This window comes from Solanum verrucosum, unplaced genomic scaffold, assembly GCF_900185275.1.
Source record: "Solanum verrucosum unplaced genomic scaffold, falcon-dt-bn FXZP01000165.1, whole genome shotgun sequence".
NCBI classification, from domain to species: Eukaryota; Viridiplantae; Streptophyta; class Magnoliopsida; order Solanales; family Solanaceae; genus Solanum; species Solanum verrucosum.
The window spans coordinates 1,255,721-1,268,848 of NW_026020340.1; the positions used below are offsets into that span (position 1 = coordinate 1,255,721).

Below are 13,128 nucleotides of genomic sequence, written 5' to 3' on the forward strand. Positions count from 1 at the left end.
AAAAATGATATTAGCAGTAATTTGGCTATAGTCTGTTCAACTAACTATTAAATAAAAAATAAATAAAGAAGTGATGGAATTTAATGAGAAGACTCTAAAATTATATAATGAGAAGAACTATTAACTCTTATTAATTGCATGAAAATTTATTTAAAAATTCCATAAAATGAGCTGGATTGGTACTCTATTAAACTTGGTAGCATCGATATTGATGCTAGCAAACAAGAAAGAAAAATAGAATATAAATCATATATTCTTTTGTTTCAAAAAAAATAAAAAAATCAGCCTTAATAACCGTCCATCAAACTGATTAAACTAAAAATAACCGACAGATTTATATATAATTCATGTATAATATGTGTATAATGTGTAAATAATTTTTATAATGATACTTTTCGTAAAACAAGTTACTTTTCTATAATAGACGTATGCAAATATCTAAATATTATTGAAAGATAAAGTTGGAGACTCTTTGCATTGTTATACACATTCCACCTTATAGATACAAGTTTGTCTTTTATTACTTTATGATGTGTTACTTGAATTAAGAGTCTTTCGGAAATAACTTCGCTATCTCTACGAGGTAGAGGTAAGGTCTATATGTACTCTACCTTCCTCAGTCAATCTCCACTTGTGGGAATACACATGAGTATGGTGGTAGTGGACTAGTGGTGATGCTTTGACTAAGTTATACACACCTCGACTAAGTCCACGGGATATTTATACTAAACGGTATACACATTAACTGAATTTATTGAACAAATTGAAGAGAATAGTAATCTTACTAATGCACAAATTCATCAAATAAAATACATGAGAGTTTCCAGAGAAGGAATTACAAGGTGCTGAAATATCACCAGCTTCACCATCACAATACAATGGACCATAGATTTCGGAATGGAAGAGCGTTAAAGTTCCACATTGGTTGAGGGTTCGAGTTACAGTCTCTTTTGTATAATCATGAACAATTCTCACCTCATGAGCGGCTCAAGGTCCATTTTCATAACATGATAGAAGACACAAGCACACATACTTCAATGGACATATAGTAGAATGGGACTCCTATATTTTGCTTCAAATGTTGTTTTATTTCTATGGAATAAGTGTTACTAAATTTCATTCCTTTGGAGGATTTACATCAATGTACAGTGTATTGAAAGTGCTTTTAGCAAGGAATACATGAGAAGACAACACTGCGACGAAAAGAATTACACCAAACAATGGAATCTACAGGGGTTTAAATACAGATATACATCACTGTACATTTCCTTTAACATGTTCAACCAAGGTTGAAAAGGCGGTAAAGGAACTTATCTGATTATTCAGGCAAGAAAGGCAGTCGAGCAACACCAGTGCCTCCGTTCTTACCAATCCATGAGTCGGAACCTGTACTGTTCTGACTTGAACTGGATCTCAAGGTCTTTACAGAAGTCTTCCTGTATAGTTTCTGTGGAAGGATTTGCAGTCTCGGGTTTGATTCGGTACCTGAATTTTCTGCAGCCAACTGATAACTCTCGACCAGCTTGAGTTGTTGGGCAACTATCTCAGAGCGCCTTGGGAGAAGTTCAACAGCCTCACCACCAGGTATGACGATGTACTCAATTGCAAGGCGGACCTCCTATCACGAGACAGAGAAATGTACATTCCATCAATTGAATTGAGTTTCTAATGTGAGGAGCCAACTTCTTTGGTTTATCATCATGCATATTTTGATCAAGTAAAATTTTTGTTATGATGATCATCCACCAATTATATTACTATTACCCTCTTATAGAAGTCAGATAAAACAAAATATAAACGGGATAATATCTCCCTTAGAAATGCTACTGATTTAATAACAAACATATATCCTGGGAGTTGAAGAGGCAAACCTCTAAGGCATCGATCTCCTCCAATGTAGGTCTCCTTTTTGGTGCATCATCTTGAATTTCAATATCGGATGAATCTTTCAATGGTTGTTTTGAGTGAATAGAATCCATTCCAAGAATCATACGGATAGCCTTCACCATCTGTGCCATGGTATTTGACTGCATAATAAGCAAAGAAATGGTAATTTCAAAACTGCAGCTCATCTCGAGTAAGAAAAAAGAATAATCTTGGGCGTCTTTCCCTAGCCAAAGAGATAAAAATGGAGGTCTCTTGATTCACAACAATCTAGAAGGTCAGGTGATTGACCTGAAACAAACAAATATGTAAGTAAAGGGCATTTGAAGATACCTTTACCACAAAGACAGGCACTTGATGAAATTTGGCAACGCTACGAATCCAAGGATTCTGCTTCATTTCAGCACTAGATGCTAGAATAGCATCTGCAATACCAATATCATCTGTTACTTCAATTTCTTCCTCTAGCCCCATAACAGTTGCAACTTGCAATAGATCAGCTTCTTGAATCTACAATAAGCCAGAAATAGATTAGGCTTGAATCTACACATCAATGTCAAGTACGCCCAGTATGAGGAGGTTTTGTGCATCCATGAGCCCCAATAATGCATCATATTTTCATGAAGATTCATATCCTTTGCATAATAAACACATCTTTGAATTTCATTTCATTAACAGATAATATCTATCCAAGTTATCAAAACACATACTACAAAGAAATTTCTCCAGTATCCCCTTGCAAAGTATGTGCTGGAGGCAGAAAACCAAATGGAAATATGGCAGTGTATGTAGCTCTCCAAATGATAATAGCCTAAACGGAATCACAAACTTACCTTATAAGTATAAACATACACAGGAGAGGTCCTTTTGCTGGCATATCCACTGGTGCCCGATTTCTTGGAATTGGGATGATCATTGTCTTCCTCATCTGACTCAAATTTTATCTTTTTGTCTTCGTTACTGGATTGCATGCTATAACTTACATACTCTACTTTATCTTTCTTTTTTACGTACTCCCTATCAGACTCTACTTTAACTTTCTTTTTTACATACTCCATATCAAACTCCACTTTATCTTTCTTTTTTACATACTCCATATCAGACTCCACTTTAGGTTTCTTTTTTACATATTCCCTATCAGACTCCATTTTATCCTTCTTTTCCACTTTATCAATTAGCTCAAAGTCATTAACATTGTCCTCTTGAGTGAATGGAGAAGACTCGATCAAATTTTCGGCTTCACTCTCCAATCCCCGTATCTCAAACAAAGGAGATTTTCCTGCATCCACAAAAAGATCAAATATAGAAACCTAATATCAGCTGCTGAACATAATCCACAGATTTCGCAAATGTAAGAAAATTCTGAAAGGGTAGGAAAGCAAACTCTAATGTACCTGCTAATAAAGCATCTACTGTTAAATCTAGTCTATGGTGAACACGACACTGAGTTCTTGATATCATCTCAACAGCACATGTGAAGGTTGGAGGACCTTTCCTCTCGAGAATTGTTTTTTGTACTTTCCTTTTCCTTGCTTCCTCATCACCAAGAGTAACACTCTGATTCAAAGTGAAAAAAACATAATATATTAGGACTAGATGAAAAATGTTCCCTGTGAAAATCTGACTAAACATTGTTCTGAGAAAAGTTAAAGAAAGTTGAAACTTAACAAACTGTTCACATGTATTACAAATTATTGTGACATATAATCAGAATGAAGAGGGACAGGGTTCAACACCTCTATGCCACCAACAAGCATCTGTAAGGATGGATTTTTTACTATACTCTCAATAGTACTTCCATGAGCAGTCCCAACAAGCTGTACTCCTCTCTGAGCAATTGTACTAGCAGCCAATGCTTCAAGCTCTGTACCTATTTCATCTATGATGATGGTTTGGGGCATATGGTTTTCAACTGCTTCGATCATTACCTGCTCGAAGTAAGAGAGAGAGTGAGAAATTAGATTGTGGTTCAGAGGTTATAAGAAATGCAGGAAACCAAAATCAAATTTTAGTTCACTGCTCACATTATGCTGCAGGTTAACATTTGGGACTTGCATCCTTCTTGCACAACCAATACCTGAATGAGGAACATCTCCATCGCCTCCAATCTCATTAGATGTATCAACAATAACGACTCGTTTCTTCTGGTCATCTGCCAGCATTCTGGCTATTTCTCTGCACAGAAAGAGCTTCACATTCATTGATAGGTACCAGCCATTCTTCATTCAGATTAATCAACAACAACAACATATCCAATGTAATCCCAGAAGTGGGGTCTGGGAAGGGTAGTGTGAACGCAGACCTTATCCTACCTTGGGACTTGGGAGATAGAGAGGTTGTTCCAATAGAACCTCGGCTCACGTAAAAGCAGTTCGGATAAAAAAAACGAGAGAGAAGAAGCCAAGACACAATGCTAAAGAAAGCATGATAAAATGTACTTAAAGAAAAGGAACAGTCACTACAGCAAAGTAATATGACAGTTGAAGTGCAAGAAACACTAAATAGTAACAACAATGGAATAACAAGAAACTCCCACAGTAATACTACAACTACTAATATGAAGGAAACTCATGGGTAAACAACTTAGTAACAAGTAGCACTAAACAATGACAAGCAATCACTTTTGGGAGGTTAATACAAAGCAAACAGAAATTTGATACCTGATTAAGGTAGTTTTACCAACCCCTGGAGGACCTATCACCAATATGGAACCACCTCCTTCAACCAAGTCACGTATGATCTCAGCACTTCCAGATACAGCTCGACCAACCCGGCAGGTAAGGCCAATAATTTGCATTTTACGGTTTCTAATTGCACTAATACGATGTAGGGAACTGTCAATACCTGAACGGTTGTCATCTGAGAAATCCCCCACCTATAAATAATGAAGCAAATTTATCAACTTTAACCAACAAATTTCATAACCATACAGTCATACTATTTAGAAGTACTTCTATCTTATTTTATTACCATAAGTCGCATTCAGATCAATGAATTTTGACTCCCACTAATCAAATACAATAAAATAAAGGTAAAGCACAATCTTTAGTTTTAATTTTTGAACTTCTATTCTACAAAGGTGATCTCACAATCAGATCCACAATTTTCTATCCTGCTACATGACAATACTGCTAACTATTATACTACTACATATGAAAAGTCAATCCTACAATTTTCAGTTAAATTAGACACATCACACTTGCAATACTTCCTACGTTTCAATTTGTTTGTCTAGTTTTGATTTTGTCACAGAGCTTAAGAAAGTAAAGTACGACTTTTCAATCTTGTGATATTAAACTAAAGATACTTAGATTATACTAAAATGTTATTTAATCTTGTGGTCGAGTTGCCAATAAAGGAAAGATGCATTCTTTTTAAAACAAACCAATTGAAACGAAGCTAGTAATATTTATTTACTCATACAACCTTTGAAATGGCATGGTGAAGATCCTCAAGCATTACAGGCTGCTCCGAAATGATCCAATCACCGGAAGGAAATCGCGCGAGGGGCTTTCTACCTAAATCCATAACTACCTCAACTAACTTCCCAATCTCCTGATGCATAAATAGCTCATTCCTCATCCTCAGTGGCACTAACTCCAAGAACAAGTCCAAATCCGACACAACCTCATCCCCGGAACTCGAAGTAGAAGGCGAATTAGGAGAAAACAACGACAACCCATTTCCGGCACCGGAACGTTCCCTCGGTCTCCTGATTCCCGGTGACTGAATCGACGATGAAGCCGCCGGAAATCTACCCCGCCCACCACGTGTTCGACGAAATGCCGCTGACAACGTGGAAGAAGGAAATTGAGACTGGTTTAAATAACAAAAAGTGGAATTGGGTATCTGTTTAGCTGAGTACCAAGAACTCTGAAGATCAATCAAGATAAAAGTGGAATACAAAGCACTCATTCTGTATCTCTTCACCTCAGCTCACAAAAAACCCCACTTTCTATACACTGTTTTTCTTCTTTTTTGAACTGTACAAGATGTTGTGTTAATGGATTTTGCTGAAATGTGAAGAGAAATAGATGATGAGGAGAAGAAAGAGAAGAAGATTCGAAAGGATCTCCTACAATGGAGGGCAAGTAGGGTCCATTAGGAAGAAGAAAACCATTACAATGACCATGGAGAAGGAACCACGTGGGTAGCTTTGTTTTCGGACCACACAAAATTGAGACACTTCTTACTAGCTTGCCAGAAAAATAAAAAATTGTTCAAAAGTTTGAATGGTCTCGAATTTGAGAATGCGACTCCGTACGTAAAAATACTCAAATTTAAAACTTCTGATTAAGAATAAAGAAGTACTAATTACTATATCATAATCATTTATCCTTGTTGGTCCTATTTTGTGTGTTAGTCTTTAGCTTAGCATATTTCAATTTGTTTGCATGTTTTTGACAAGAGGAAGTTGCTCGAATGACAAGAGAGAGTTGTTTAAAAGTTTGAATGGTCTCAAACTTGAGAATGCGATTTCATACTGTTGAAATCTAGAGACAAAACTCCATTAACAATCTGTGATGAACCTCCATAGAAGCTTGAAGAAGAAAGAAGAAGAAGAGAGAAACTCTTCTGTGTATTGAAAAACTTGAGAATACAAAATACATGTTCAAGCTAATTTATACAACAATGTAAAATCAACCAGCTAACTACTAAAACAACTTAGCTAACTAATTATGTTTAACACTAACAACTGCACTAACTGACTCTAACTACTTTTTCTGTTAATTAGTCTAATCAATCTCAACACCCCTCCTCAAGTTGGAGGGGAGGAATCCACTGCCAACTTGCGCAATATTGCAGTGTGCTTGATCCCTGTTAAAGCCTTAGTAAACACATCAGCCAATTGTTCATGTGTTGAGACATAATGAAGGGTGATGGTTCCATTATGTATGCTGTTTCTCACGAAATGGCAATCCACCTCTATATGTTTTGTACGTTCATGGAAGACAGGATTCTTGGCTATATGGACTGCTGCCTGACTGTCACAATATACATGAGTAGGACCAGTGCAAGACACATCAAACTCTGTCAGGATTCTTCTCAACCAAATTAATTCTCCAACTACCATCCTGATAGACCTGTATTCTGCCTCAGCAGAAGAAAGAGACACTGTAGCCTGTTTCTTTGACTTCCAACTAATTGGACAAGCCCCAAACATTACAATGTATCCACTAACTGACTTTCTAGAGTCAGGGCAAGAGGCCCAATCTGAGTCGCAAAATGCTTTTAAAGTAAATGTGGGGTTTCTTGACATGAAAATTCCTAGGGCAGGATCATTCTTCAAGTACCTGAGGACATGTATTGCAGCCTTGAGATGAGGCTCTCTGGGAGCTTGCATGTATTGACTCAAATGTTGTACACTATATGCTATATCCAGCCTAGTGTTAGTAAGGAAGTTAAGTTTCCCCACTAATTTTCTGTAATAAGTAGGGTCACTGAGTAGAGGTCCCTCATCTGCCAGTAGCTTAACATTACACTCTAATGGAGCAGTCACTGTTGAATATGACATGCAATCAAACTCTTTTAATAACTCTGTAGTGAACTTCCTTTGAGATATGATGACACCATCTTTTCTATAAAACAGTTCAAAGCCAAGAAAATAGTGTAATTGACCCAAATCCTTGATCCTGAAAGAGTCATGCAGAAAAGACTTTAAGTTATTGATCTCTATCAAGTCTGTCCCTGTAAGCACTATATCATCTACATACACTGCCACAAACACTGATGAAGTGGATGATTTTTTGTAGAAGAGTGAATAATCCTCAGCTGAATGGACAAATCCTTTTGAATATAATGCTTCTGTGAGTTTGGCATACCACTGTCTGCTTGCTTGCTTTAAACCATACAAGGATTTCTTTAATTTGCACACCAACTGTGGAGTATCCATGTCCAATCCTTGAGGAGCTTCCATGTAAACTTCTTCATGCAAGTCCCCATGTAGAAATGCATTGTTTACATCCAATTAATAAAGCCTACAGCCCTTCTTAATAGCTACACTAATTAGGGTCCTGACAGTGGTCATTTTCACCACTGGTGAAAAGGTTTCAGTGTAGTCAACTCCAGCCTGTTGAGTGTATCCCTTCACCACTAATCTTGCCTTGAATCTTTCTACAGATCCATCAGCCTTGTGCTTGATTTTATAGACCCATCTGCACCCTATAGTCTTCTTTCCTGCAGGCAAGGAAACTAAATCCCAAGTTCGATTAGCATGTAAAGCCTCAAACTCCTGTGTCATGGCTGCTTGCCATGCAGGATTCATGGCTGCCTCTTCATAGGAGTCAGGTTCTCTATCATGAAAAGTATTAATCATGGTCTGCTGACTGTCTGGATCTAAGGAAGAAAAGGAGAATTGGTTTGTGTTGGTGAGAAGAGCATTCAGAGATGTGGGTTGATTTTTAAGTGAAGGTAGGGAGTAAACAAATTCTTTCAAGTGAGATGGTGTGGTGAGAGTTCTAGAGGATCTCCTAGGTGCTGGTACAGGTGTTGGTACAGTCATATGATTATCAGTGGTAGATGCATGTTCAGGACTTTGTTCGGCATTATGGTTGTGGGAAGTATTTTGGTTAGGGTCAACACGGAAGTTAGGTGATTCATTAGTGATGGTATGTGATGAGGATGGTGAGGTGTTAGGTGCTGCATCATTAGATGAATGTATGTCCCCAGTCTGTGATTTCCATGTAGTTAAAGTGTTGTCCTCAGGAAACAAGAAAAGAGACTCAGAATTTACATGCTGCAATACAGTGGGAAAAGATGAATGAACTGGCAAGAGAGCAAAAGGGAAAACATTCTCATGAAAAATAACATCCCTAGATATGTGTATCCTCTTGGTGGCCAGGTCAAGAACCTTGTATCCTTTTGTACCAAAGGGGTATCCTATAAAAATGTGAGGTTGTGTTCTAGGTTCAAATTTATCTTTGTGAGGTTTGAGGGTGGTAGGATAACACAAACATCCAAAACACCTGAGATGAGAATAATTGGGTTTCTTTTGGTGAAGGAGCTCATATGGACACTTATTCTTTAGGGAAACAGATGGTAGTCTGTTGATTAGGTAAGTGGCAGTCAAAAGACATTCTCCCCAATATCTTATGAGAAGTTTTGATTGGTATAGGAGTGCCCTGATGTTTCTAAAAGGTATTTGTGTTTTCTTTCCACTACACCATTTTGTTGTGGTGTATATGGGCATGATTTTTTGTGTATAATTCCTTTTGACTGATAAAAAGCAATGGCTTCATTACTGGTGAACTCCAAACCATTGTCTGATCTAATGATTTTAATAGAGGTCTGAAACTGAGTCTCTACCATTTGAACAAAAGCTTTTAGAATTTGTAAAGTGTTGCCTTTGCAACTCATCAAGTGTGTCCAAGTGGACCTAGTATAATCATCTACCATGGTTACAAAATATCTATAATTGTTGTGTGTGTTTACATGATATGGTCCCCAAATATCTATGTGTAGAAGGTCAAAAGGTTTGTTGGTGGAGGAGAGTGACTTTTGTGGAAATGGTGATCTGGTTTGTCTTGCCATTGGGCAGACTTGGCATAGAAAAGGTTGCTTAGAAGCAAATTGAGCTGGTATGGAGGATATCCCTCTCATTTTAACAAAAGGAACATGTCCTAACCTATTATGCCACAAAGAATCCACACATTTTCCAGTAGATGAACAAGTAGTAGGAGTGGTAGAGAAAAAATTCATGAGAGAACAGACTTCTTTATTTGCTGAATGACAACTATTTACAGAAAGAGGGATATGGGATGGGGAACAAGTCTGTTGAGTATTACACAAAGTAACAGTATCAGGAGTAGGAATATCACACACAACTTTTGACTTGCAGTTGTTCACAACAGAAGGAGATAAAGCAGTAAATGAAACATGAGGAGAAAACTGAGTAGACTCAAGAGATTGACACTCTGCACACAAGAAATATAAGCCATTCTTTGCTCTACCAATCTCCAGAGGCCTCTTCATTGAAGGGGCCTGCAAGACACATGAAACGGCAGAAAAACTAACATTAGATTTGAAAAGGTGTATAGTTAGGGAATGTATAGAAATAAGATTGAATTTGAAATTAGGAACAAACAACACTTTATACAATGTTAGAATTGGACTAAGGACAACATCACCTATTTCAGTCACCTTCACCTTGTATCCATTTGGTAAGGTAACTAAGAAAGGGTAAGATAAGGTCCTAATGTTGGTAAAGAGTTCCTTATTATGTGACATGTGGTTAGATACTCCCGAGTCTAGGATCCAGAACTTAGCAGGTGAATGACAACACTTATATGAAAGATTAGCCATAACTTCACTGTGAGTAGAGCAGGCAAGAATACCTGCAAAGTTTGCCGCTCCACTGGTGATATTGCCTAAGTTCTCACAAACTTGTCCACTCTGAAAGCTTCCAAGCAGATGCATCAGCTGGGACTGTTGTTCCTTGGTCAGGGTAAGACTACCAGTATCATCAACTTTCATGTTGTTAAGGCCCTCAAGATGGTTATCTAACATGTCACTAGATCCTCCTTGTACAGCTGCAGCAGCAGCATTTTTACCTTTTGTGAATTTGAAGTTTGGAGGGAATCCATGAAGCCTATAGCATTTTTCCTTGATATGTCCTGGCCTCTTGCAATAATCACAAAACAATCGAAGACCTGAAGAGTTGCCTCTATTGAACTGTTGGTTGTATTTGTTTCCTGTGGTATTGTAATTTGTTCTAAATTGAGTGTTCCCATGTGCATTCAGAGCTGTGCTCTCTGTGGTTAGATGATTTCGTGGTCTGACATCCCGTTGTTTCTCTTCCTGAATCAGGATAGAAAAGATTTGAGCAATGGTAGGGAGAGGATTCATCATCAGTATGCTTCCCCGTACAACTGTATACACTTCGTTTAGTCCCATTAGGAATTGAATAAGCCTCCTATCCTGCTCAACTTTGTGCATAATGAGTTTAGCACCACAGTTACACACACAACTGCACTGATTGTTGCTATCCAATGTTCCCAACTCCTCCCACAATCGCTTTATCTTAGTGTAGTAAGTAGTAACATCCATGGATCCTTGAGTTAAGTCGCTGATTTCCTTTTGCAGTTGGTACATCTTAGCACCGTTAGTTTGATCATACCTGTCCTCTAGCTCCTGCCAGAGCTCAGCAGCATTGTTAACATACTGTAAGCTATCAGCAATATCTCTTGAAAGTGAATGCAATATCCATGAAGTGACCATATCGTCACAACGTTCCCATTGATTGAGAAGAGGATCTTTTGGATCTGGCTTTTTGCACTTCCCATTGACGAATCCCATTTTGTTCTTCACTGACAAAGCACGTAGCATACCGCACCGCCATGACCTGTATCCAGCTCCATCAAAAATACCAGGAGTGATTCCGGAACCAACACTTTCAGAGGGATGCATGTACAAAGGATCAGTCGAATCTATGGTCTCCTTGTCTCCCGCCATATGATCAATCGAATTAACAATCCAACAAAAGAAGATGAAATTGAAGGCTTAACAAGTAAAATTGAAGCACTACGATAGAAAAATATACGAGAATTGATGAGACAGAGATCGAGAATTTGCAGGAAAATTGGGGAAATTGGGAAAAGATGAAATAGGTTCAATTGAAATTTATCAGATGATGACAAACGAGTGGATGATTGAGAAGTAGATAAATGGAGGAACCGAGCTCTGATACCATGTTGAAATCTAGAGACAAAACTCCATTAACAATCTGTGATGAACCTCCATAGAAGCTTGAAGAAGAAAGAAGAAGAAGAGAGAAACTCTTCTGTGTATTGAAAAACTTGAGAATACAAAATACATGTTCAAGCTAATTTATACAACAATGTAAAATCAACCAGCTAACTACTAAAACAACTTAGCTAACTAATTATGTTTAACACTAACAACTGCACTAACTGACTCTAACTACTTTTTCTGTTAATTAGTCTAATCAATCTCAACACATACCTAGAGAGACTCAAATTGTAAGCCTTTAATTAAAGATGAAGGAGTACTAACAACTTTATCATAATCATTGTTAATCCTATTTTGTGTGTTAGTCTTTAGCTTCGAATGACAAAAGGGAGTTGTTCAAAAGTTTAAACGGTCTCGAATCCGAAAACGTGACTCCGTATCCACAGAGACTCAAACTCAGAATCTCTAATTAAGAATGAAAGAGTACTTACCACTCAACTACAATTTTTATTGGTCCTATTTTGTGTGTTAGCTTTTAGAATAGTGCATTTCAATTTGTTTGTCCGAATTTTATTCTGAAATTTAAGAAAGTAAGAAATACTTTTGAATTTTATGGTTTTGAATTAAAAATATATATAATAAATCAAATTATTTTTAAATTTTATGATTTGAAACATACCACATAGAATGTTAGAATTAAAGAGTTGTCAAAAAATAACTTTTTTTTTGCATGGGATATAAATTTATATTTTTACATCAAAATATAACACAAATAATATCTCACATGATGCCTCTCTTTGAAAAGTTTATATTCGGTTGAACGAAAATTCGATTGCTAAACAACAAAAAGTTAAATATGTGCCAATTTGAAAGGCAATTTCGTCAAGTTTGAAGTGTTCTCATTTGGCATGTGAATAAGGCGTGCACGATTATCAAATGAAAGGAGAAAAAACGGATTCTTCTTTGACAAACAAAAATGGGAAGATATCTATGGGGGAAGATTATGACGTTGGAAATTATTTTTCTACGTAAATTTAACATTAATTTAAATAGTTCATTTTTATAAAATAGGCCAAATAAATAAAGTTAGGAGTCGTTTGATAGTTGGATAGAAATACAAAGATATTAGTAATATATGAATTAGTTATGAGGAAAATTATATAGGGAAAATTATGCAGTAAAGCAAACATATACTAGTTAATTAGCTAATATAGCTATGGTTTGAATTAATTACGGCACACAACTTAATTTTAGTTTTAATTACGTCTTTTGTCCTTTGTTATACATATACAAATACAAATTATACACGTATATATACAATTACAATTAGCCTCTCTCCTTTCTCTGACCTTTCTCGCTCGCCTCTGTAACATCTGGCAATTTGAAATAACTATGAAAAAGCTTGAAATTGGAAATAGTCATTTTTGGAAGAAAATTCAAAATCTGGAAATTTGGTTTAGTGTGGGAAATCAGTGAGTTTTGGCCAACTTTGATCAGTCACAACTCCTAGCTCAGAATGAGTTAGGAGTAGTTCCAGTTATGATTGCGAAGCTTGTG

General features: G+C 36.8%; 2 protein-coding genes across 3 annotated transcripts in view; one reads left to right on the plus strand and one right to left on the minus strand.

The window, feature by feature from the left end:
- Positions 1 to 13,128, plus strand: part of LOC125837043 (uncharacterized) — a 142,092-nt gene that overhangs the window by 60,757 nt on the left and 68,207 nt on the right. The gene's annotated exons all lie outside the window — the stretch shown is intronic.
- LOC125837014 (protein SEEDLING PLASTID DEVELOPMENT 1) lies at positions 1,051 to 6,041 on the minus strand. Its single transcript, XM_049516152.1, has 9 exons — positions 5,311 to 6,041; positions 4,545 to 4,759; positions 3,909 to 4,059; positions 3,621 to 3,812; positions 3,279 to 3,441; positions 2,718 to 3,163; positions 2,218 to 2,394; positions 1,872 to 2,027; positions 1,051 to 1,618 (listed from the first exon to the last, which is right to left on the minus strand). The coding sequence occupies exons 1-9, from the start codon at positions 5,797 to 5,799 to the stop codon at positions 1,319 to 1,321; spliced, it is 2,289 nt and encodes a 762-aa protein (XP_049372109.1). The 5' UTR covers positions 5,800 to 6,041; the 3' UTR covers positions 1,051 to 1,318.

Excerpts from the sequence above, each read along its gene's own strand:
- LOC125837014 (XM_049516152.1), bottom strand. The coding sequence starts at position 5,799 with ATGAGTGCTTTGTATTCCACTTTTATCTTGATTGATCTTCAGAGTTCT. Across the intron at positions 4,060-4,544 it reads GGTAAAACTACCTTAATCAG|AGAAATAGCCAGAATGCTGG; the intron begins GTATCAAATTTC and ends CTTTCTGTGCAG. Across the intron at positions 1,619-1,871 it reads AGGAGATCGATGCCTTAGAG|GAGGTCCGCCTTGCAATTGA; the intron begins GTTTGCCTCTTC and ends GTCTCGTGATAG.